This window comes from Homarus americanus, unplaced genomic scaffold (genome assembly GCF_018991925.1).
Source record: "Homarus americanus isolate GMGI-L3 unplaced genomic scaffold, GMGI_Hamer_2.0 scaffold30858, whole genome shotgun sequence".
Taxonomy (NCBI): domain Eukaryota; kingdom Metazoa; phylum Arthropoda; class Malacostraca; order Decapoda; family Nephropidae; genus Homarus; species Homarus americanus.
This window is the reverse complement of record NW_024737697.1, coordinates 355,395-381,035: the sequence shown is the minus strand read 5'-3', so window position 1 is coordinate 381,035 and position 25,641 is coordinate 355,395. Positions and strand designations below refer to the sequence as shown.

The 25,641-nt window shown below is 36.5% G+C and overlaps 2 protein-coding genes across 3 annotated transcripts in view; both read left to right on the top strand.

Annotated features, from left to right (window-relative positions):
* Positions 1-8,327, top strand: part of LOC121873519 (polyamine-transporting ATPase 13A3-like) — a 57,960-nt gene extending 49,633 nt beyond the window's left edge. For both annotated transcript variants that reach the window (XM_042377106.1, XM_042377107.1), the window contains 6 exons: positions 2,705-2,863; positions 3,273-3,395; positions 3,913-4,183; positions 4,512-4,669; positions 5,323-5,542; positions 6,672-8,327. In XM_042377106.1, the coding sequence (XP_042233040.1) occupies positions 2,705-2,863; positions 3,273-3,395; positions 3,913-4,183; positions 4,512-4,669; positions 5,323-5,542; positions 6,672-7,750 (2,010 nt within the window). In that variant the 3' untranslated portion in view covers positions 7,751-8,327. The remainder of the gene's footprint in view (positions 1-2,704; positions 2,864-3,272; positions 3,396-3,912; positions 4,184-4,511; positions 4,670-5,322; positions 5,543-6,671) is intronic.
* A 1,876-nt stretch (positions 8,328-10,203) lies between these two features.
* LOC121873556 (jerky protein homolog) lies at positions 10,204-11,990 on the top strand. The gene is made up of 3 exons (XM_042377201.1): positions 10,204-11,155; positions 11,516-11,727; positions 11,850-11,990. The coding sequence occupies exons 1-3, from the start codon at positions 10,204-10,206 to the stop codon at positions 11,988-11,990; spliced, it is 1,305 nt and encodes a 434-aa protein (XP_042233135.1).
* Positions 11,991-25,641: the final 13,651 nt, after the last annotated feature.

Sequence of the window (25,641 nt, the reverse complement as noted above, 5' to 3'; positions counted from 1 at the left end):
GTGATTTGTTTGTGAAGTGTTATTTGATAGGGACCCTATAAATTTCATCCTTTTTTTGCAAATTTAGCTGTTCCCATAAATACTGTATGAAAAAAATGAATAAAAATAATGTTTCTCAGTGTGGACTAATAGCGTTTTACACCCGCGCTCTCTGTTTCCACCACACGATCAGTTGAAACATAGGTTGTTTTGAAGCGTCCTCAGTGATTTTTGCTTACTATTTCTCCAATTTTGTGGTATTAACTGAATATGGAAAAGAAGAATATCTTCAAGAAGCGTTCTGGTGATCGCATTCCCGGTGATGATCGTAAAAGAAAGGCTATAACACTCTAAGAGAAGCTTGATGTTATCAACCTCAAAATCACCCTTCTCCCCCATCAAGTTATATTTATATTTTTTCAAGGTAAAGTGTTACAATTACTATATGATTTCATTATTAGATATGAATGTAACATTTATTTAGATTGTGCTATCCTTTGTGTTAGGCTAACTACTAAATTTTTTCGATTTCGAATAATCTGCACCGAACCCTATTTTCTCCATAAGCCCTGTTATTTCTATTGTGCGAATTTCTACAACGCGAGGTTTTACAAGAACACAACTATCGCGTTGTAGCAGAACTGACTATATGTACTGATAATTTATCATTAAATATACACACACACTCAATATTTCTCTACTTTTTAAATTCACCAACATTCACTTGTGAACTTCTCATTTGATACACATTGTAATATAAGTCTAGTGTCAAATCCTCACTAAGCATTCATTTGTTCACTTAAATATCAGAGGTTTCAATTGCAATTTCACAGGAGGTGTATAATTAGTGGGTCAGAGGTGTATTGTTGAATTATTATTACCTGACCTCGGTTGGTCCGGCAAAACGGATAATCCGGCAAGGCTTAGGAACCAAGGGTGCTGGAAAATCGGTGGTGGACCTGTACTATCCAGATTTCAGCGAATCTTATCACTCATTTTAACTACGTACTTTCAATACAGTTGTACCCCACTTAACGCGGTCAATTGAACCCAGAGGGTCCCGCGTTAAGTGAAATCCGCGTTAAGTGAACAACAGAACATATGGGATTAATTCCAATAGAAACCGGCCCGACCCCCAAACTCCACTTTTTGAAGGCACATACCTATGTTGTAGTAAAAATAACATCTTAATTTTATGATGGTACATGCACACAATTAATACTTAAGAGAAATAGAGAAATACAGTCGCCAAGTTAATGTCCATTCAAATAATGGACTCAACTCCCTCCCCCTCTCACACTACACAGCCGGCTAACAGATGGTCGGTCCCTCCCTCCCCCCCCACCCCCCACCAACCGTCCCAAGGAGATGTGTGGGATAACCTCAAACTAAAGTTAGGAAAATATAATTGACATTGCTGGATTCCTTGTAAGACCAGGAATATTTTGAATATAAATGTCATATATTTTGCACAAAAGATAACATAGTTACCTAGAGAAAAATTTTTATCTAAAAATTGTAAGTTTAAAGCAAAATATATGATGTTTATATTCAAAATGATCACCAAATTATAAGAATTCCAGCAATGTAAATTATATTCTGACCGGGTAATTTGTATGAATCTTATGAGCTAAAACAAATATCTTCAGTTAATAAAAAAAAAATAATCTTCACGACACTATCTGTCAATCAAAGTACCCCACCTTGCCTCCCCCCCTCTTCCAACCGCGCGGTCAGTCCCAACCCTCCCCCCCACCCCCCACCAATCCTCCCTTCCAGAGTTTTTAACATTTAGTATTAAATAATACCTCAGATTAAAGTTAGGATAATATAATTGACATTGCTGGATTCCTTGTAAGACCAGGAATATTTTGAATATAAATGTCATATATTTTGCACAAAAGATACCATAGTTACCTAGAGAAAAATTTTTATCTAAAAATTGTAAGTTTAAAGCAAAATCTATGATGTTTATATTCAAAATGATCACCAAATTATAAGAATTCCAGCAATGTAAATTATATTCTGACCGGGTAATTTGTATGAATTTTATGAGCTAAAAAAAATATCTTCAGTTAATAAAAAAAAATAATAATTCTTCACAGGGTAACAGATGGTCGGTCGGTCCCTCCCTCCCCCCCACCCCCCACCAACCGTCCCAAGGAGATGTGTGGGATAACCACTAAATTTTAATAAATAATACCTCAAACTAAAGTTAGGATAATATAATTGACATTGCTGGATTCCTTGTAAGACCAGGAATATTTTGAATATAAATGTCATATATTTTGCACAAAAGATACCATAGTTACCTAGAGAAAAATTTTTATCTAAAAATTGTAAGTTTAAAGCAAAATATATGATGTTTATATTCAAAATGATCACCAAATTATAAGAATTCCAGCAATGTAAATTATATTCTGGCCTGGTAATTTGTATGAATTTTATGAGCTAAAACAGGCAGTCAGGCAGGGTGGCGGGTGGGGCAAATCTAAAAATAGCGTCTCGGACACTCACCGCGTATATGTGGAAAAAATCCGCGTTAAGTGAAAGTTCAGCTTTGGCAAGGCACCGCGTATATGCGAAAACGCGTTAAGTGAAACCGCGTTAGGCGGGGTAAAACTGTATTTACAAACTATTGACTTCATCAACACTAGTGTAAAGTGACATTAAATCAGTTTCATTTTCTTTTTTTTATACTGATTCTAACAATGTTTTTTAACAGGTGGGAGATCCTTTAGATTTAATAATGCTTAAGAGTACTTGCTGGGACCTGGATGAACCAGGCCTGGATGATACTAACAAGTATGACATGATGATGCCGTCTGTTGTACGACCGAGTGCCCCTGACATTGTTGTCAGCAACGAGAATGTAGAGAATGAGGTGAGATATTCCATATTTCTATTTCATTTGTAAATTATCAATAATTCGTTCAATTGGCCACCTTTAACCATGGAAGTTCTACATAATTCACAATTCTGTATTGTTATTTTATATACTATACATACATTATATATCATTTAAAAAAATGTGTCAGTGTATGAATGTGTTGTAATGCAAAAAAAAATTGTATCTCATTAAGGGAAGGCTGTTGAAAAGAATGAATGCAACTAAGTGAGCAAGAGGCTGTGTTATCCTTGTTGTTGGTCACCTTATTTCATAACAAATACAGTAAGGCAGAAAAGGACTTCTAAGAGTGAAAAAAAAAAAAAAATTCATCTGTTATATCATTGACAACCATTAATACAGTATACATATATAGCCGCCTCATAATGGATTAATTCCATTTCAGCCACCATTAGAGTTGGGAATCCTGCGTCAGTTTCCATTCTCGTCCACCCTACAGCGCATGTCAGTCATTACTCGCCAACTTGGGGCTCCAAACTTTGAACTCTATTGTAAAGGTTCTCCTGAAGTGAGTTACAGTTTGTTTGTACTTTATAATTATACTACTTAATATGAAGGAAAAGTTGTACAGTACTGTATCACCCAAAATAAGAAGCAGATTTGTGGTAAAGATGTTTATTTTAATGATTAAAACACCTTTGCATGGGACTACAGGAAATATGACTTTTAAGTTTTCAACTTTTGAATATTGTATGTCTCATTTTTTCTTCGGCAATTAATTAATACACTGTATGTGTACGGTATGTATATTATTTACACTGTATCATTTACATTTATGGCTCAGTTGGTAGCACATTGGACTCCCAACCCGAGACACACACACTTATTATAATGGTTTCTTCAGTACAGTATTTCTTTAGGTGTGTACAGCAAAGATGTGACTATTACATGCAACATATTATTTATGTTGTGTCCCTTCAGTTGCTGATAGTTAACTGAAAACATGTCACTAATGTATCCTAAATATTTCCTCAAAGTTAACTGTAAAAAAAAAAAATTATAAGTGGATTATATATCTTTTGCAGATGATAGCAAGTTTGTCACGACCAGAGACAGTACCAGTTAACTTTTCTGAACAGCTGCTACAGTATACTTATCAAGGGTATCGTGTACTTGCTCTGGGATGGCGTCCTCTCAAGATTTCGTATATCAAGGCCCAGCGCATCAACCGTGATGAAGTGGAATGCGACCTAGAATTCCTTGGCTTGTTGGTGATGGAGAACAGACTCAAGAAGGAATCAACACCAATTATTCGTCAGCTTCATAAGGCGAACATCAGAACTATAATGGTCACTGGTAAGTTGATTAGCTACAGAAAAATGTCTTATGATGGCCAAAGTATATCTGTTAATTGATTAATCTGTTAAAGGAGGTTATTATAACATGGTTCCTATAGGGATGCATTCTTCAGTGTTAATTCTATGGGACAACTTTCAAGGGTAATCATAGTGGTGTCTGATGATGATATTATAGCCATTTATAGATGAAAAATTACCTTGTTGACATAAATAACATAAGAAGTTAAAAATCAAAACACTTACCAGCCAATTTTGTCACAGCTTGCCCTGTATTGTACAGTGCTAGAAGAAGCTAAGCCATTTATTTATTTATTTTTGTCTTTCAGGGGATAACCTGCTGACTGCCTTGAGTGTTGGCCGTGAGTGTGGTCTGGTTGGTCCCCAGCAGCAGGTTATTAGCATCAAAGCTCTTCCTCCACACCAGGGCCTCCGTCCCCGTCTCACATTCCATGCCACCACAGCAAACACCCCAGCCTCTCCAGTGGTAGGTGCTCTTGTTTGTATGTGTTGTTGGCTACAGCTCCATCTCTTATGTACAGTACTATCCAGGACCATATCCAGGGGGTTATTGTGAGTCTGTATCCTCCCTCCCTTGGTTGTTCCAGAAAAAAATTATACATTGATTATTTATTTGATTTCCAAACTATGAACCCCGTGATCCGGTTGGAGCCTATGAATGATTATGTGATTAAAGCAGTACATTAGCTTCAGCATCATAAATTGGCATATGTTTATTGTTGATTTTGTCCAACACTGTAACTCCTCCTTTCTCATGCTCTGGATATGGGCCTGCTATCCATAAAATTAAAGCAGGGTGCTACATAAAATCTCAGACACCTCAGTTGTTGACCACCTGTTGAAGACAGCACTTTGAATACTTTCTGACAAATTATAGATTTTAACCTAATTATCAGACTAGTGCAGCTTTTATAACTTTTTTGAACTTCTCTTATTAGAAAAGGCAGATTTATCATTTTCACTACTTTGCAGGTTACTAGTCGGCTGGGTAGTTGGTCTGTTCTGTTCCACACAGTTCTCTGTTATGACCTTCCTGTCCAGTGTTAGTGCAAGAGGAGACCACAAAATTTGTCTTTCAGCATATTATACTTGTATTCACTATTGTTTTTCTTTATACAGGTGATAACACAAGTGGATGCTGGTGTTGGCATCAACTTGGAAGATGATACGAATGACTCATACTGTTTTGCAATGGAAGGCAAGTCGTGGGGAGTGGTGCACGAGTACTTTCCAGATATGCTACAGAAGTTAGTAGTTCGTGGAGCCATTTTTGCTCGCATGAGTCCGGACCAAAAACAACAACTTGTACTGGAACTTCAGGCTCTTGGATACTATGTTGGTAAGCATCATATCTTATGGTAATGAGTTTGAAGGATACATAAAATTTGCATGTGTTAAAGAAATGTTGTTTAGGCTTGCTGGCTAACTAGGCTGGGTCAACCTGGCACTGACTTCACCTCATTGTAGTAAACAAAGACTATGAGTGCACTAGCCTGGCTGGCCACAATGCATGACTTACCTCATTTTATGAATGATAATGTGAAGGTTACCTTCGAGAATTCTCCCTCAGTATTATAAACATTATTTTTAAGTACAGACACTCCTCGGGTTATGGATAAGTTCCGTTGCTGGAGGCTATCCATAAGCAGAATTATCCATAAACCGGAAATGATCCTTCCATAAGAAATCATTGAACACACATAGTACACATAATGAGTAAAATTACTCTGCAGCTATAGGACCATTTATCTGGCATGCTTAGGACCTGGGGGTTGCCAGATACACCTATTACCCCGTATTCCCGAGGGTTACGTTCTTGGAAATCGTCTTCAATTATGAATTTGCAAATACAGAATTTTATATCATATGGAAAAAAATAGAGTATGGCACCATGGCTACCAAGATTAGCATGTTTTTGTAATATTTTGGTTTACAAATGATAAATGTTTCAGAGATGGTGTTGATGTTTATATGTAGTGATTTTTTGTAATACAGATTCATACAGTTTAACAAAAATATTTTTTTTTCTCTACATATAAATCAAGTCTGAGTATGTAAATAAGCACATAACTTATACAGTATTACTCAGGATATTATAGTCTACCCTATTGAAACCGTTTTCTCTAATACATATTAAAGGAATAAAAAGTACAATAATCTCAAATGGTGCACATGAAAAAATAACTGAACAAAAAAGTTTTCAGGGGAAGGGAGAGAGGGGAAATGCTGGGATCCACGCCAAAACTTGCTGCAGTCCAGATTCAGTCACTCTTATTTTCCATTAGACCGGGTCCTTACCTACCACAGTATTGCCAACCATTGGAGAATTCTAAAAAATATTTCCCCATCTCTAATAACAGTAGTTAGTTTTTGGAGCACTTTTATACTTACTGCTATTGATAGATTAGGAATAGAACCTTTTGTTTCTGTTATTTCATGTACGATTTATTTATTTTTGTAAATTTCAGGAATGTGTGGTGATGGAGCTAATGACTGTGGTGCCCTCAAAGCTGCCCATGCTGGAATCTCCCTCTCTGAGACTGAGGCATCCGTAGCCTCTCCCTTTACATCTGCCCATGCTAATGTTTCCTGTGTGCCCATTCTCATCAGGGAAGGACGCTGTGCTCTTGTAACCAGTTTTGGTATATTTAAGTACATGGCAGCTTATTCTCTTACACAGTTTGTTAGTATTATGGTTCTCTATTCTATTGATAGTAACCTTACTGACTTTCAGTTCCTATGGATTGATCTCTTCCTCATCACTGTGTTTGCAATATTTTTTGGCCGCACTGAGTCATATAAGGGGCTATTAGCATCTTATTCACCCCCGGCTTCTCTCCTGTCAGTTGCACCCATACTGTCAATATTATTTCACTTGTTTTTGGTAATTATCTTTCAGACATTTTGCTTCTTTTATGTTCAGCAACAACCCTGGTATGTACCTTTCAATGCCTCAACAGCAGACGAAATATATGCTGGCCATGAAAATTATGCTGTCTTCTCGGTGTCTCAATTTCAGTACATCATTCTTGCACTTGTGTTTTCTCGTGGTCCGCCTTTCCGTCAGTATGTCTACTCCAACTACTTGTTGTCTGGTTCCATTCTGGTGATGACTGTCTGTAGTATTGTTCTGACAATGTCTCCTCCTCAGTTCATCATTGATTCATTTGAGTTAGTGTTACCACCTGCAGGAGATCCACAAGCAGATTTCTTTAGATGGCAGATGATCTTAATTTCAGTTGTATATTCTGCACTGGCTTTCTTCGTTGAGTATTTCATCATTGACTATCTGTGCTACCGGAAATGCAAAAGTAAGCTCCACAATGTAGACAAGTCCAAGAAAAAATATCTAGCAATTGAGCGAGATTTGAGAGAGGACAAGACATGGCCACCTTTGTCACCCTCTGATGCTGATCTGTCTGGAGGAGAGAAAAAAGAACTGATGCTGGACGTACGAAAACTTGGTGAGACGGTGAAAAAGGCTGAAGTCAATGGACATGCCCCTGGAGCTGTCACAACAGTTACACAGTTTCAGTCATCTTTATGAGACATACCAAAAACTTTAAATTGGCTTTTAGGACCATCTGTCCTGAGCAATTTGTATATTATTCCTCTAAGTCTTTGTAGTTAAAACTCAGGGAATCCATTGAAGTGTTTCACCATGTGCTGGAGCTTTCTTATTCTATCATGATCACTATTACTGTGAGACAGACTTTGTGGTGGTGCCATCAGATGGATGTTAGATATAAATAATTTTGGTGTATTCTTTTAGGGAGTAAACTGGTGGTGACAACCATTTTCACTGGAGGGTTCTGCAGGGATTGAAATGTTTGGAAACAATTTAATGTTTTCCCAAGACTCATAAATGCTGTATATTGAGAACTTTAACAGTTTCAGGGGACTAGTAGAGATGGCAGCTCAATTTTAGCCAAGCAGAATTAGGTTATTTCTCCTTCAGTTATGTGAAAAAAATTAAGATTCTCTCAGGCTTTGAGTCAGAGAGAAGGGAGGGGAAAATTGTTTCTGTCCTTTTCCTTCATTAATTTATCTTCATGTTTGGAATATATAGGAGGTATTATTTATATTGCTACTAAGCTAGATTCATGTGGATTGTCATTCAGACAATTTGATTCTTCCTGGAAGCATTTCCAAGTTTATATTAGATTATTATGTCTTATTTTCAATTACTGAGCGATGTAGGTAGCTGGAACTGAGGTATTATTGGTACACTTGTGAGAAGGGTATTATCCACTGTGACCTTACCAAACATGGAAATTTTTCTCCAGGTTTTCCTTCTGTACAAACACTGGACAATAAAGGTCATAACAAAGAACAGACTGACTGTCCAAATGACTGTTAAGCTAATAAGTGGTGAAATGATAAATTGAAACCACAGGTTATGGCTAATTACAGGGACTCATGAGATGCACTTTTTTGATATGACGCCACAATTCATTGCCTCCAACATTATGTGGTGAACTCTATTTCCATGACCTCTTATTAAAAGCTCTAGTTTCAGTTGGAAGGTGTAACTGCTAGACGAATTACTGAACTGTACTGTAGTTCCAGCTTTTGGTTGTTGAGAGATTCCCTGGCTATTGTTTTCATAGACTTAGTGGGATAATACTGTTTTCAAGTCAGTTAGTCCTGGCTTGGTGTCATTTAAGGATCAAACTGCCATTTGTGATCTCCAGTCGATAAGAGTGAACAAAAAAGTTTATTGTTTTGAAACGTTACAAAATCATTAACACTCTCGGGATCGTCTGAAATATATTTTATAAGCCTCTCACTCTGTTTGGAGCCCGCAGAATGACCGGAAATTGTAGAGAAGGTATTTTTTCCCGAGCTCCATTCGTGGCTAAGATATTGTCAAATATTTATTCAAATGATGCCTTCTTGTGTAAAAAGGCTGGGAAATCATATGAAACCCTCAAAAATAAATTAATTTTGGTGAGTACCTACCTGTACTGTATAAGTGAAAAGTGAGAGTTTACTGTTGATTCCTCTTTGTGTTGTATCCACATCATTACATCAGTCAGTACTGTATAAAATGCATGTTGCAAAAAAGAGTAAATCATGAGGAAGATGATGGTGTAACAAGAAAAAATATAATGGGGAACGTCATGGAGTTACAGATTAAAATGTAAAAATAAGTGGTATTGTAGTTAGGCTCAGTCACCAAAATGTTTATACACGTTTTTTCCTTTGCTAGTTTTGTTTTAATCTTTCAAAAGTATTTTTTACAGTGGATTATTACTGTACATATACTAAGGAAGATAAATAGACCAGCTAGAAGTTTTTGTGACAAAAATTTAATTTGGGTATTAATACTGTATTTCCACTTACCACTTAGAAATGATAGGCCTTGCATATGCTCAGCAATGATGATGCAGTTAGGAATACGTATCAGATAAGCAAAATGTATTCATTATAATTCACTATCCCCATGCGCATGTCTCTACTGCACTGCATTTCATTATCACTTATTATTTTTCCAAGCTAGGCCAATATATTACGACATGCTTTTGTGTGGTATATGCGACTACAGTGGTCCCTTGGTTAACGAACGGTTCAATTAACGAAATTTCGGTTAACGAATTACCTCCCATAAGGATCTTCAATTCGGTTAACGAACAAAACTTTGATTAACAAAATCCTTACGAACATCACGTTTTGTTGTGAGCATCAGCTGATCAGCTGATGGGCTAGGCTGCCAATTCAGTAATCTGTTCTATGCTTACATTCGTTTCCAGTGGAGTAAATATCAAGAAAGTTGTGCTCTTTAATATTTTTGCATTTTTTTATACAGGTTGACAATCCTTTATCCGGCATTCCGAAAACCGAAAAGCTCTGAAAACCGAAAGTTTTTTCGTGTTGCATCACTGTGTGAAATCGAACATGACTTGGACCTGACGCTACTTGTGTCTCGGTGTTGCTGCTAGTCACACATTTGCATCTGCTGCTCTTATATTTTTGTTATTTTGTTTAATTTCACTGAAAATGCCAAAAAGAGCTTCAGATGCCCCTATGGGTAACAGTGAGAAGAAAAGGAAGCTTCTCTCATTATCGATAGCACAGAAAGTGGAGTTGTTACAGAAGCTTGATCATGGTGTGCCTATGCGGCATCTTAATGAAAAATATGGTGTGGGAACTACCACCATATATGACTTAAAGAAACAGAAAGACAAGTTGTTGAAGTTTTACACTGACAGTGATGACCCAAAAATAATGAAAAACAGAAAAACATTGCATAGGGCAAAAAATGAAGATCTTGACCGCGTGCTGATTGAGTGGATTCGACAACGAAGACCTGAACGTATGCCACTGACTGGTTTGATGGTCATGAAACAAGCTAAAATATACCATGAAGAACTGAACATTGATGGTGAGTGTGAATATTCAGAAGGTTGGCTGCAGAAATTTAAGAAGTGTCATGGTATAAAATATCTGAAAATCTGTGGTGAAAAAGCTTCTGCTGATCATGAAATAGCTGAAAATTACATTGACGAATTTGCCAAAATTATATCTGATGAAAACCTTAGCCCTGAACAAATTTACAATGCTGATGAAACAGCTCTGTACTGGCACTACATTCCTAGAAAAACGTTAACAACAGCTGATGAGAGAGCACCAACAGGTGTTAAGGATGCTAAGGACAGGTTGACTGTTCTTGGGTGTGCCAATGCTGCAGGCACACACAAGTTAAATTTGGCAGTGATTGGAAAAAGCCGACGACCAAGATGTCTGAAAGGTGTACACAATTTACCTGTGCATTATTATGCCAACAAGAAAGCATGGGTAACCAGAGAACTATTTTCTGACTGGTTCAATAACCACTTTGTACCATCAGCACGAGCTCATTGCAGGGAAGCTGGACTGGAAGCAAACTGTAAAATTCTATTGTTCCTTGACAACTGCTCCGCACATCCCCCTGCTGAACTTCTTGTGAAAAGTAATGTTTTTGGCATTTACTTTCCCCCCATTGTGAAGTCTTTAATACAGCCTTGTGACCAAGGAATTTTACGCTCCATGAAGAGCAATTATAAAGATGTTTTTTTTAACTGTATGCATGATACAGTCAACAGAGGCATAGGAATCCAAAGGTTCACGAAAGAGTTCAATGTTAAGGATGCCATTTATTTAGTTGCTAATGCTTGGAATGCTGTTGATAAACCAACATTAACAAATGCTTGGCACAAACTTTGGCCTACAACGATGTTTGAAGTAAATGAAGATGCAGATGAAGACTTTGAAGTATTTCGTGTCACTAAAGAGAAGATGGTGATATGAAACCACCTTACTTACGCCAAAGGTTTATCTTCCGAAAGTGTAAATAAGTTGGAGGAAGCCGACATTGAAGAAGTGCTGAACATTGACAATGATGCACCTGTTGTGCATTCATTGAGTGATGGGGAAATAGCTGAAATGGTGCTAAATAAAGATAAGCATGAGGATAGTAGTGATGATGATGATGATGATGATGAAATTGTGAACACATGTGAAAAAGTCTCCATAGACGATGTGGTGAAAACCTGTGATCAGTTAATTACTGCCCTTGAACAACGTGCATTTATCAGTGAGCACGAGATTATGGCAGTTTATTCAATTAAAGAGAGAATAGACAGAAACCACTGTTAATGAGACAGATGACACTGGAAGAAGCCTTTAAAAAGGCCATCTGTCCTAGTGTTGAGTCATCACTTGAGAGTCCTGCTCCTGGCCCATCTTCAGATCTCCGACTTCTACTTGATGATGACGATGACAACACTGATGTGTCCTCTTCATGATAAACAAGCCAGCTGTAATGTACCTTTACTGTATCTGTTTGAAGTTTTACTGAATGTTTTCCTTACAAATAAACTGTACTAGAGTATTTATGGACTATATTTATCCCACAATTTCATTTATGCCAAACCTAACTGAACTGAACTGAAACTAACCTAACCTAACAACCTAACCATTCAGAAAACCGAAAAATTCAGAAAACCGAAATATGTCTGGCCCCAAGGATTTCGGATAAGGGATTGTCAACCTGTATTAAAATTATTAGTCATTTTAACATTTATTTAACATATTTATAACATATGCAGTACAGGGAACTAGTTTTTTTGTGCGCCCATCAGACGCTTGACTCGGCCAACAGGCGTCAGTTGGGTTCTGTTGACAGTGGAGTGAACATCTATTTTGTTGGTGTCTTGAATATTTTGCATTTTTCATTGAAATTATTGATCATTCTGAAATTTAGTTAATATATTGATAATATACATTATAGTGCAGTGTTGATTTAAATAAAATAATCTTGAATTACACCTAGTGAACTTAAAATTTTATGGGTGAAATGACGGCATCAAGCATGGGTCCCCTGAAAGGTGATTTCTCCTCCATCCCCACTTCCTTCTCTTCTCCCTTCTCCTCCACCCCCACTTCTAATTCCCACCATCATCATCAACCAGGAACCTTCTACATACACACCTCAAAGTAAGTGTACCTTACTGCATTTATTTTTTTACTTTGTATGTACTTTTCAATGAGCTGGAACCAATTACCCAATATCCCATTGAAACAATGCATTTGGTTAACGAAATTTTTGGTTAACGAATGACCCTCTGGAACAAATTGTGTTCTTTAACCGAGGGACCACTGTATTGTGAGTAGCCATTTTATCAACGTCTCGTAAATTAAAAAGATATTTCACTATTTCATTCTAAATATTTCAATACACATCACTTTATCACTTCACAAGAATATATATCGAGATTGTAAGTAATAAATATTTAGAGATAGTGGTGCAAATGCCATGGTAGTCATTTTTAAATCACACCCGAGACACACACACCCCTCGCTTACTGGGCCGCATAGTCTAAGGTAGATAGATACCAGGTAGCCTCACTCCCTTTGGATCTACGCTAATGAAAATAAAAATTAAATTTTTATTTACGTATTTTGAAGGCTTATGATGGTATTAAAAGTTGCACAATAAATGTATGGAATGGAGAGTTTTGTTTTATTTTAATTGGGGCCACAGATTAAATATATAAAACAAATATAAATATCTTACTTGTGACGCTTGTGACCGCTGGATTCCATCCAACGTCGCTGATTGGCTCGCGATGACATCACTTATTAAGCTCCACCCACTCAGTTACATCAAACAGTAGCAGTAGATAATAATACCTCAATATTACAAACGCATGAAGTGGCAAAAGGGGCGTGGCTTAGCGATCTCGAGAGTAAAGTTGCCAAATAGTGAATTCCTATGGGCCTGCGTGAGGCTACCTGGTATCTACCTACCTTGGCGTAGTCTACCACAAGTAAAAGGGTTGCCACCTAGCCTTAAAACTTGGTTCCATGCAGGAGAGTAGCGTGAAGAAGGTGGTGTTAAAATTTGAGGTAATTCTACCAGGAACTTTTACAGAAAATGAACTATACGCAACAAAAGTTTCATTTACTTTAAATCAAAATGCCACATATGAGTGAATGATCCTGAGAGTGTTAATACTACAGTATACTGTATTATTATTATTATTACAGTATTTTATAATTGCAAGTGTAAAATTAATTGCTGTTATTAATTAATAGTGTTTTACTTTGTTTTTCAAAAAAAATCTTGTACTCTACCTCTTCTTTTTTTTAGGTATGATAAGAAATGTGAATACTGTACCAGTAGAACAAAACTTAAAAGTAAACCAATGTCAAAAAACTTGACACTACCCTTTTGTTAGGTAGCCCCTCTGCATGGAAATGTTTTCACAGTACAGTATTGCTCATTTAGAGACCTAACATAAGACCTTGATCAGGTTTATTGACATACCAAAAGCACTTCCCATCAACCCAGCTTATTCACTGCTTTAAAATTAGGTTTTATGGCTTTCTAATTTAGTGCAGTCTCCTGAACTATGGTACAGGTAGTTCTGCTATAACGCGATAATTGTGTTCTTGTAAAATATCGTGTTATAGAAAATCGCGTAATAGAAATAACAGGGCTTATGGAGAAAATAGGGTTAGGTGCAGATTACTCGAAATCGAAAAAATTTAGTAGTTAGCCTAACACAAAGGATAGCACAGTCTAAATAAATGTTACATTCATATCTAATAATGAAATCATACAGTAAATGTAACACTTTACCTTGAAAAAATATGATTGTAACTTGATGGGGGAGAAGGGTGATTTTGAGGTTGATAAAATCGAGCTTCTCTTCAAGTGTTATATCCTTTCTTTTACGATCATCACCGGGAATTCTATCACAAGAACTCTTCTTGGAGATATTCTTCTTTACCATATTCACAGTTAATACCACAAAATTGGAGAAATAGTAAGCAAAAATCGCGTTATAGCAAACAAGCGTTCGCGTTATACAAATATCGTTCCTAATTCATAAATCGCGTTAGAGCAAATTCGCGTTATCAAAACACGTGTTATAGCAGAACTCACTGTACTGTACTTCCTTACTTCAGAGTACAGTTCTGATAAAACTTATGCTGTACCCTATATGAAGAATAAGATCATTCTGGACACATTTTGTTGGGTATCACCATTCAAGCATTTAAACTTGTATGTAACTGCAAACTGGCTTCATCCCTTAATGATAGATCATGCACAGTTGAGACCAAAATACCCTGAACACTTGGAAGTATCTGGCATACTGTCGCAGGTCATGTGTAGGATTAGTTTATAGCTTTGAGTTATAACTGTGAAGTCTAATTTAAATTATAAGTCATGCAGTGTAACAACATAGAAACACACACTATCATACAAAGAAAAATCTTAGCCAAAGATGTGTTAAAATCCCAATCCTTTTTCTCATGTGACCCTCAGGTAGATGTCAGATATTGCTAAACGTTTTGAGGAAATTTTGTCCACAAGCGTAACTGGAGCTCTCTGTAATTATATCAGCTTCAAGTGATCAAAAATTATAATTTTTCTCACTAGACTTCAAGACCACACAAGTGAATATGTTAGGAAAATTATATGAAATGGCACTTCCTTCAAATTAAGGCAGCAACAATACTGTTCTCAATATAATAATAAAGTGACAATTGTAATGAGAAAAAAGCTTTAAAAAATCCTTAGCTCCCAACTGCATTATTTTAAGAATACCAAAATCTAGCCAACCAAGGTAGTAATTACTATAGGTAAGAAAGAAGCACTGATTTATCATGAACATGAGCAGTGTCAGTAATCTTTTCAACTAACTCTCTTCGCATAATTTGATGAATGGAACTTTGTGAACCTTTGTTTTATTTATTTTGCTCATTTCTTATTAGAATGGCACACAATGTGACTGTATCTCTTTCATTAATACTGTACTGTATATGTTTACCCTGGAGAGTTCAGTATGTCTGTTTTACCTGATAATAATTGTAACTTTCATCAGTAAAGTTTATTATCTTACTTCAATAGGTCAGTTATTGAAATTGAATCCAAGAAGTAAGCAGTTTTATGACTGACTCATGCTGATGAGTCTCAAGTGAGGTAGAGAGAGTTACCATGAGACGATTATAGACACAAGTGGTGAACTAGACCATATATTCTCAGTATTAACTTGATTGAGCTATGTGTAATTCCTTTTACGTCTTTATTACAGTATTACGTACAAACTGTGGCTCATTACAAGTGAAAGCTAATTGATTCAATGTTAGGTTAAGAGAAGGTTTCCGGAGGGTACTAGATGTTGTTCAGGGGAATCAAACTGATGGTTATTTAGTGGGTCAATTAATTAGATCCAAGATGGTTATTATCCCTCTCTTGTTGGATGTATAATATATGATTGTTTAGAGATTTTTATTTATAAATTAAAATAATTTTCCTAAACAAATGCAACTTATTAAGTACAGGCATGGGACCATTTATCTGGCATACTTGGGACCTGGGGGCTGTTGGATATGATTTTTTTGTCTGGAATTTGGAGTGCCAAGCCTAAAATATATAGTAAACCCTCTGTAACTGCCTGTGAAGACTATTCCGATCACTAGAGCCACCCCTAATAGTAGCTTTAACTGTACACGGTAACATGAAAACTTAGTACAGTATAGTCTCGATTTACACGGATTTGGTTTGCGCGGCACCTTGCCAGAATGAAAATTTTAAGTTACGCGGTTCATTCCATCATTTACGCGGGAAGCGGCGCTTCGAGGGTGCGCATTAGGTAGCTCTTACGTTATCTCTGAGGTCATATGACGTATCGGACTGTGATTGGGTCACACATCCTTACCTCCCTCCGCCGCTAGCTGTGATTGGTCTAATGTAACATGACGTGCCCTGCCACCAGAGGGAAAAAGTCGCTGACCTAGCCGGCCCAGTCTCATTGTTCTCAGTCTCCGCGTACACTGTTCTCTCTTGTGCCCACTATTCCCCTCACAATGGCTTCCGCTGGACCCCCACCACCCCCGAGAAACCTTGAACTACCTGGACCAAGCCATGGTTATGTGAAGGAAGTCATCGAGTTGTCGGGGAATATCAAGCTCATCCTTGACAAAGGCACAGTCAAGCATCGGTATGAAGTGTCTAATAACCTTCTGTCGAAATTTATGGAGCCGTATGTCCAGATGCATGACGACAACATCAATGCTAGTCGTCAACGTAGTATTACGGACTTCTTCGCCCGCAACCCACCACAACCACAGCCAGCCCAGGTCAGTGATAGTGACAGTGAGGATATGGACTTTGAGGGGTTTGTCAGGGAGGCCCTGCAAACCTCTGTGAATAGTGATAGTGATTCACCGGAGGGCCACTAATCTGCCCTCTGCCTCGGAACCAGCCGCCATCCACGTGTGCCGACCCATCTCTTCTACTAACGTAAGTGTTAAACACCTTTATATTTGTACAGTAGTGTAGTTTTTTATTTAGATATTATGTGTGTGTCAATACCATCATAAAATTACGATGTTATTTTTACTACAAGGTATGTATTGTCGGAAAAAATAGAGTTTGGGAGTCGGCCCAGTCTCTATTTCAATTCATCCCATATGTTTTGTTATTTCATTTACGCGTTTCTCGTTTGACGCGGACCTCCATGGGTTCAATTGACCGCGTAAATGAAGACTATACTGTAATGCAATAGCTTCCATAGCAATCGTGCTCTGCCATGGACCCTCCACCCTCTCCATGGATGACCTGTAGATACTTAAAACTTTATATACCTTAAGATAATTATTTTGTTCATTTACTTTTGCACTTTATGTATGTAGGATCGGGTAAAAAACAAAAAAAAAACTGTATTTATCAGAAATACAAATTGAAAAGTACTTTATGCCTTATGATATTTTGGGTTTTGTTTTTCACTTTTTTAATGTAAGATTGATTGTGTATGTAATCGAGTAAAGAAAATTAAGAAAATAACTTGCATCTACTCAAAATTACGAGTTGAAAAATAACCATAACATATAGCTCACAGGTGAGTAATGGTTGAAAATATCCAAACTCAGCCCAGGAATTACTTTTGGTGTTCATTTTAAATTATTTGTTATAAGACATAGCCTGCATTTCCAGTATTCTGTACCGGGACGTTGAATAAACGGTTCCATACCTGTATATATAACTTGAGCATTGTGAATGGGTTTATTATTCTTACTCAGTAATAATTCTAATCTTAGGCAGTGCTCTACCTACTTCTTTCTCAACCTTACTCTACTACCAACCTGAAGGGATGGAATGAGTGTGTTGGTTCACACAACTTTGGCTTGATGGCCCTCCATGTGGAATTCTGTTTTATGGTGACTGGGCTCTTATTACACCTTTGGAATACAGAGGAATTTGTCTTTACGAATTAACTGATAAAACCTAATTTAAAGTAGAATTAATGTAAATGCTCTTCATTGCAAACTTATACACATGGTAGTGATGTAATTTTCTTTCAAACGAGACAACCGCGTAAAATGCTGCAGTTAAGGAAGTGTTTGGGGACATTCAATATTAAGTGTTTGTAATTCTCTTTCATACACCTTCTTTGCGGGTTGATGATAGAATTTGTGTTATAATTGTTATGTCTGGATACATTTGCAGATGTAAATTAAAAAGATTTAGAAAAGGTATGTACAGCGACAGCCCTTGTAGTTGTTGTTCATTAGTATTACAACATATATTTCTGACGGAATTATACATGCAGACTTTGTGTATGAAGTGCATGCCATAGATTTATTTTCATAGTTTATATATATATATATATATATATATATATATATATATATATATATATATATATATATATATATATATATATATATATATATATATATATATATATATATATATATATACAGTATATATATATATATATATTATAATGTACAGTGATAAAATGTTTATCATTGTGATGGTTAGAAGCTGTATATGAATGCACACAAATCACAAGTAATGTCTTAAATCATTAAGACATCATGTAGAGAGAAATGCAGAAGGATGAAATAATATTGGATATATAACATTATATGACATTATTCCTGTGATTTGTGATAACTGTCCCTATTCTATGAAAATGCTGCTGACTTGGTGTAAACAGACCCAATGCTAAACATGATTTGCATTGATTAAAAATTATTTACTTCAAGACTGCCACTTGGGTAGGTCTTTGAAACATGGGACTAAACATTGAGTAGAGTGGAGGGACTCGTGTTACTGTATGCTATCTGACGGCCAAGTAATCTATACTGTGCTCTTGTTAATGAGTCGTTCACTTTTTTATTGTCTGGTACTATAAAAGTATGTACTTACAGTATTTTATATTTATTAATGAACCTTTAATATAGTACAACAAGAAAATACTGTGTCTAGATTTCAGAAATACATGTAATGGTTCTTGATTAAGGTTTGCACATTGTAACTGGTGTGTAAAAACTCATTAGGACAAAAGACAATAATCTTGAAACTGATTGAACTCACTTTGTTTTCTTTGTTTTTTGCATGACCAAACAGTGAGATATGAATCCCACCATGTTCTCTCCCTCTTGAATCAATCAGCAATGTACTAATACTGATAAGAAAATTATTATCCGAGTTAGTGCAGTCCACTCATCAATAGTTAAGTAATCTTCATGCATTCATATCAAACATATGTATCCATCATATTTGTGTATCTTTAAGTACCGGGTATATCTCTTTATGTGCATTTTTTTACAAAGATTTTATTAGGAAATTTAAAATAATTTCATCATTTATGGTAAAGTTTCTTAAATGCCAATCCATAGTAACTTAAGTTGGTTTATGCCACAATATTGATGTAAAGTTTTTTTTATTCATCTTTGCTCTTTGTTATATATTTAGGGTTTTCAAGGAGAAACATTCACATTCTATTTATGAATAAGTTACTACAATTCTTGTTGTCTATAATACTTATTGGTCTTTGGAAATTAAAGTACAGTCATCATGTAGTGTTTAGTTTTAGGGTGATTACAGTATAGGCCTTCATGGCTGCTACGTATTAATTCTGTTGTCCTGAAAATCTGTTTTATAAATACACTGTACTGTACTGTACTGTGTTTATATGACTCAGAAGTTCAGCATTACTTCTGGGATTTTGAGAGTGACATTAATAATCAGCCACCATACATCATCCCGGGGAAAGGTTTGTGGGTGACTGTTTGGGGAAGATACGAGTAATGTACTCCAGTATAGTGAAAGTAACTTTGCCCAAATTGTGTCAAATGAAAGAAAGCAAAATTTTAAATCAATACATGGATAATATGACATGGACAATCATATTTTTGGTTAATTGTTAGCCACAGGGTAACGACACATAATCTTGGAGTATATACACAGAAAGCAAGTTTATCTTTGTCACTGATTCTTTGTTTTTCAGTAAATTAAAATACAGTGGTCCCTCGGTTAACGAACACAATCCGTTCCAGCAGGTTGTTCGTTAACCGAAAAATTCGTTAACCGAAACCAATTTTTCAATAGGTTTTTGGGTAATTGGTTCCAGCTCACCGAAAATTGCCTAAATTCAACAAAAATGGTGGAAAAGTTCACTTACTTTGAGGTGTGTATGTAGAAGGCTCCTCGATGATGATGATGATGGGAATTAGAATGGGGGTGGAGGAGAAGGAAGAAGAGAAGGCATTGGGGTGGAAGAGAAGTCACCCCATGGCACCATTTCACCCATAAAATTTTAGTTCTCTTGGTGTATTTCAAGATTATTTTCTTTAAATCAACACTGCACTGCATTATATATTGTCAATATGTAAAATATATTTCAAAATGACCAATAATTTGCTTGGAAACACAGAAAAAAAGCGTTTAGTTGAAGAGAGTCTCAAGCAAGATGTTACCTCCAGTGAAAACAGAGAGAGACTAACGCCTGTTTGCTGTGTTAAGAGGCTGGATGCCGCGCATTAAACTAGTCACTTTACCTTCAATTATGTTCAATAATTGTTAAAATGACTAAAAAATTGAATATTAAACTTTTAAAATTATTGAATAGTATAAACTTCTTGATATTTACTAAAATAGTAAGGAATTTAAGCCCTAGAACCGATTAATGTATTGGCGGACTAATACTAAAGCTGGTTGACCGACCAGTGCAAGCGAAAACCTGTTGAGGTCGGTTCGTAAGAAATTCGTTAACCGAATTTTTGTTCGTTAACCGAATTTAAGAATATTATGGGAGGCAGTTCGTTAACCGAGGGACCACTGTAAATCAAATAACATAATGGCTCTGAATGCCATTAAAAATATATTATGATGTTTATTGTGAGATGTCATGAAGAAGGGATTCCATCTCTGTTATTATGAAGTTTAAATGAATCAAAGATATACACCTTTGTAATACCTGTATGATTGTTGTGCCTTATAGCCATTAAAAGAACAAATAATAAGAAACAGGTAATGAAAATTCTAAGGCTTTCTGCTGATAATTATGAGAATTACATTATATACTGTGGTTGAGTTTTTCAGATACTGTATCAAAGGTTAAATAAGGAAATTATTCCTACCAGAGTTTATGAATTATGTTTTTTTAATGATACTTTTTCCTGACTACAGAAATTGTAATACTGTACCTGCACTGTACTGTAGAGTTGAAGGAATATTTTACAATAATTTTTCCATGTTATTTTCTGATATTACAGTATCATGATTTTGAAAGTAATCTGAGAAGTCCTTGTGGTTGGTATTAAGGTTTACGAAGTAGCTCTGTAATGCTAGAGAAGATCTTGTGGTACTGTATAATATTTTTAAGTAAATTTAGATAGGCATTTTTGATAAAGGAAGATTTTTTAAAGTGATCCTACAGAAGGTGCATCATAGGACTTGTCATATACTGTATAGTAATAGGATAATTATTATGTACTGGTAGCATCTTACAGTTAGCTTGGTTTATGGGGCTGAAAATATGACTGTATAAAGGTACAGGGATATAGGACATGAAAAATGGATTTTTAACTCAATATTGGCCAAATGAAGGTGAAAAAATTCTAGCTCGTTAAAATATAGTACAGTATGTGGATTATGAATATATATTGTAAGTGTTGAATACAGTACTTTCATGTTTTTTTTGTTTTTTATATTAAACAAAATAAAATAGAATTGTACCTCACGGTGGAAGGAGTTAAAATTATGTCTGTAAAACTTGTGTAATGCAACAGTAATCTAGTTGATAACATGAATCTGTACTGTACATTGATTTAAGTTTATGTTGAGTATTTATCCCCCCCCAAATATATATTTAAAGGTTGCAGGTCAAATGGGCTACTGTCTTAATAGGTCCCCTAATTTAACATAACCATTAGGATTTGGGCCTAGTTTGGTTGGGCCTCAGTCTGAGAATTGATTAGGTTGGGGCCCAATAGAACTAAGGCCCATTTCACTAGTCATTTGTTTAAACATGTCTAGTTTTCCATTGCTGTGAGAGAGGTGATTAAGGTACAGGTGCTTCCCGACTTACGACGGGGTTAGGGACCCAAATTCAGGCCGTAAGTCCGACATACATAAAAAAAAAAAATTCCAATTTTTTTTTTTTTTTAAATAAAAAATCTACAATGAAATACAGTACAGTAAAAGTAATAAATAATGAGGAATGGTTACAGTGTGACTGAGCACTTACCTTTAATGTAGTCAGCTGAACGCACATGGGGCTCCCATAATTTTCTAATTATACATGGAGACTACATTAACTGGAAACGTTTCGGTATAGAAAATGCGTGTGTCATTTCAAAAAATAAAAATAAAAAAAAATGGTCACAACTGCGGCGGTCGTAAGTCCTGATGGCCGTAAGGTCAGAGCAGGTCGTAAGTACCGATGGACGTAAGTCCAAGCAGTCGTAAGTCGGGGACTACCTGTAGTTTGGATTAATGTTAACAGTACAGTACTTACAGTTACATCCCGAGTCTGTAGATTACCCGATAGTTGTATGTCATGCAGGTGTTGTGTAATCTGGCTGTTATGTTGATATATAGGAGAGAAATTCTTCAGTTGTTTTAATATAACCTTATTGGTGACCTCTACACCAATTGGTCTTTCCCAAACCTGGAAAAATTCCTTATCCCCGGAATCTCTTCTGGTTACTGGGAGAAGTTTCCGAGTGTCTAAACTACACATCCTGCACAGAACAAACACTAGCCTACATCTCCAGAATGTTTCTGGGTAGTAGGGAAAGTTTTTCGAGAGTCTAAGCAACCAGAGTCTGTCAAAGCAGTTCTAATAAAGTTAGAAACTCAATTTCTTTACTAGAATAATCCAGAATACTGTAGTTTATCTAGAAGTTTGGTTTAATAAATATATTTAAAAACTAAAAATCTATATGATACAGGTATGAATGAAGTTGTGTGTTACAGCAAAGACTGGTGTTTTCCACTCCCATGGAGCTGTGGAGGATTAATGGGTCTCATGTAACTGACCTGACCTGACACAATATCAGGTGGAGGTAAGATGGGGGATTACTGGTATCATATTACTGACCTGATGCAATGTTAGGTCACCCTTTGTTGGCTTTTATTTATTATTATTTTTGAGGGTTTCATGTGATTTCCTAGCCTTTTTTATGTAGGATGGTATCACTAGAATAAATATATTACAATATCTTAGCCACGAATAGCGCCTGGGAAAAAATCTTTAAAATTTTTGGTCATTCTGTGGGCTCAAAAGGGGTCCTGTGACAGGCTCATTAAATAAATTTCAGGCAATCCCCACTGTTAACCACTTACAATGAGGAACCCCTAACATAATGCAACATCTGTTGTAATAAAGCGAGGCAATACTGTATTGTACAGTACAACTATACCCCATAAACCAAGATCCCATTGACCACTACTTTGCATAACCAACAATTACATATTGGGGAAATATGTACCTCCAAATTTCGTGGATACCCCATTGATCGTGGAGCGGCAGCGGCGTGGTGTGAATTTTTGCCACAACAGGGCTATGCGTGCTGCTTCCTACCTCTCGACACTTGTTTATACTTAACTCATTGTCTCGGACTTTGTTTTTTTTCGTTATTTCCGACTTTGTGTGTTATGCAATCATGCCTAAATGCCCCAGTGAAAGATCCTCTTGTGCTGCCCCTAAGAGGGTGCATAAGTCTTACTGTCAAGCTTGATGTGATAAGGCATAATATATACTGGTGACGGACCAGAATAGATTAGTAGAGATTTGAATTTGCCACCCTAGACTGTCTCTACCATCCTCAACACAGGTAATTAAGTCTCAAATTTTGGTTTACAGTATTACCCCGCTTTACACGGTTCCGGACTTTCACTTTCCGCGGTACATCTACTCATATACGCGTGAAGTATATAGTCAACCCTCGCTTTACGCGGTCCCACATTCCGCGTTTACGCGGTACCCTGCCGAAACAGGAATGCTCACATTCCGCGGTGCGTGTACCCCTTTACGCGGAGAGCGGCTGGCGAGCCGCGCCATTTTTGGATTCAAACCTCCCGCCATCCGCCATGTTGTGTAAGCTGCACGAGCATGGTGCTCACAAGGTTGCCCAGTCATCAAAACATTACCGAGTTCTTCACCGCCACCCACCACAGCCGGCCCAAGTCAGTGATAGTGATAATTATAGTGAAGATATGGACTTATATGGACTTTGAGGGGTTTGACAAAGAGGCCCTGCAAGCCTCTATGGTGGATAGTGATACAAGTGATACAGGTGGGGGCCAATAATCTGCCCTCTGCCTCGGAACCAACCGCCCATTCCCGTGTGCCCAGCCATCTTTTCTACTAATGTAAGTGTTAGAAAACCTAATATTATTAATATTTCTCTTAATTATTAATTGTTTGTGCATACCATCATAAAGTTAAGATAATATTGTTACTACAACATAGTTGTGTGTCGTCAAAAAGTGGAGTTTGGGGGTCGGCCTGGACTCGATTTCAATTAATCCCATATGTTATGTTATTCACTTTACGCGGCACCCTGTGGGTTACATTAACCGCGTTAAGTGAGGGTTGACTAATTTTTTTTTTTTTTTTTAGCTCATAAAATTCATACAAATTACCTGGCCAGAATATAATTTACATTGCTGGAATTCCTACAATATGATAACCATTTTGAATATAAACATCATGGATTTTGCATTAGACATACAAATTTTAGATCTAATGTAATAATTTGGTTTACACAAAGCAAGTATTTTATCTTTTGTGCAAAATATATGAAGTTTACATTCAAAATATTCCCTGACCTGCAAGGAATCCAGAAATGTCAATTATATTATCCTAACTTTAGTCTGAGGTATTATTTATTACTAAAAGTTAAAATCTAGTGTTTCACCCAATCATTTCTCAGAGAGGTAGGGGCCAGTGAGCTGGGAAGAGGGGGGGGGGGGAATTGAGTCTATTATATGAATGGACATTAACCTGGCGACTGTATTTCTCTTAAATATTAATTGTGTGAGCATACCATCATAAAATTTAGATAATATTTTTACTACAACATAGGTATTGTGTCGGAAAAAGTGAAGTTTGGGGGTTGGGCCAGTCTCTATTGGAATTAATCCCATATGTTCTGTTGTTCCATTTACGCGGATTTCACTTAACGCGGTACCCTGTGGGTTCAATTGACAGCGTAAATCGGGGTACTACTGTACACCGTGTAAATCAGGGTACTACTGTACATTCCTTATTTAATGCTTATTATGCTTACTTTATATGTCTGCTTTATTTTCTTGCTTGACAGTATGCATGACAGTGATATATCAAGGGTAGATGGGAGTTTTTGGTGGGTGGCCCCGCAACCTCCTGAATTTGTTATATTCTAATGGGATTAATTTCTTCAATAACTGTTGATTCACTAACCTACGATCTTTCAGAGTCTGCATATGCGTTGGTTGTCAGGGCATGTCTGTTTAACAATAATGAAAGAGAAAAAATTAATAATAGATATCAAACAAATCTAATATTAAACCCTTCATAATGGGGATGCTACTTTTAATACTTTATTTGGCTAATGCCAGATGATTTAATTCAGCTCTGAGGGGACCCTATTCACATAGTTAAA

Excerpts from the sequence above, each read along its gene's own strand:
- LOC121873556 (XM_042377201.1), top strand. The coding sequence starts at position 10,204 with ATGCCAAAAAGAGCTTCAGATGCCCCTATGGGTAACAGTGAGAAGAAA. Across the intron at positions 11,156-11,515 it reads TGCTGAACTTCTTGTGAAAA|GTTTATCTTCCGAAAGTGTA; the intron begins GTAATGTTTTTG and ends CTTACGCCAAAG. Across the intron at positions 11,728-11,849 it reads AAGTCTCCATAGACGATGTG|ATGACACTGGAAGAAGCCTT; the intron begins GTGAAAACCTGT and ends TTAATGAGACAG.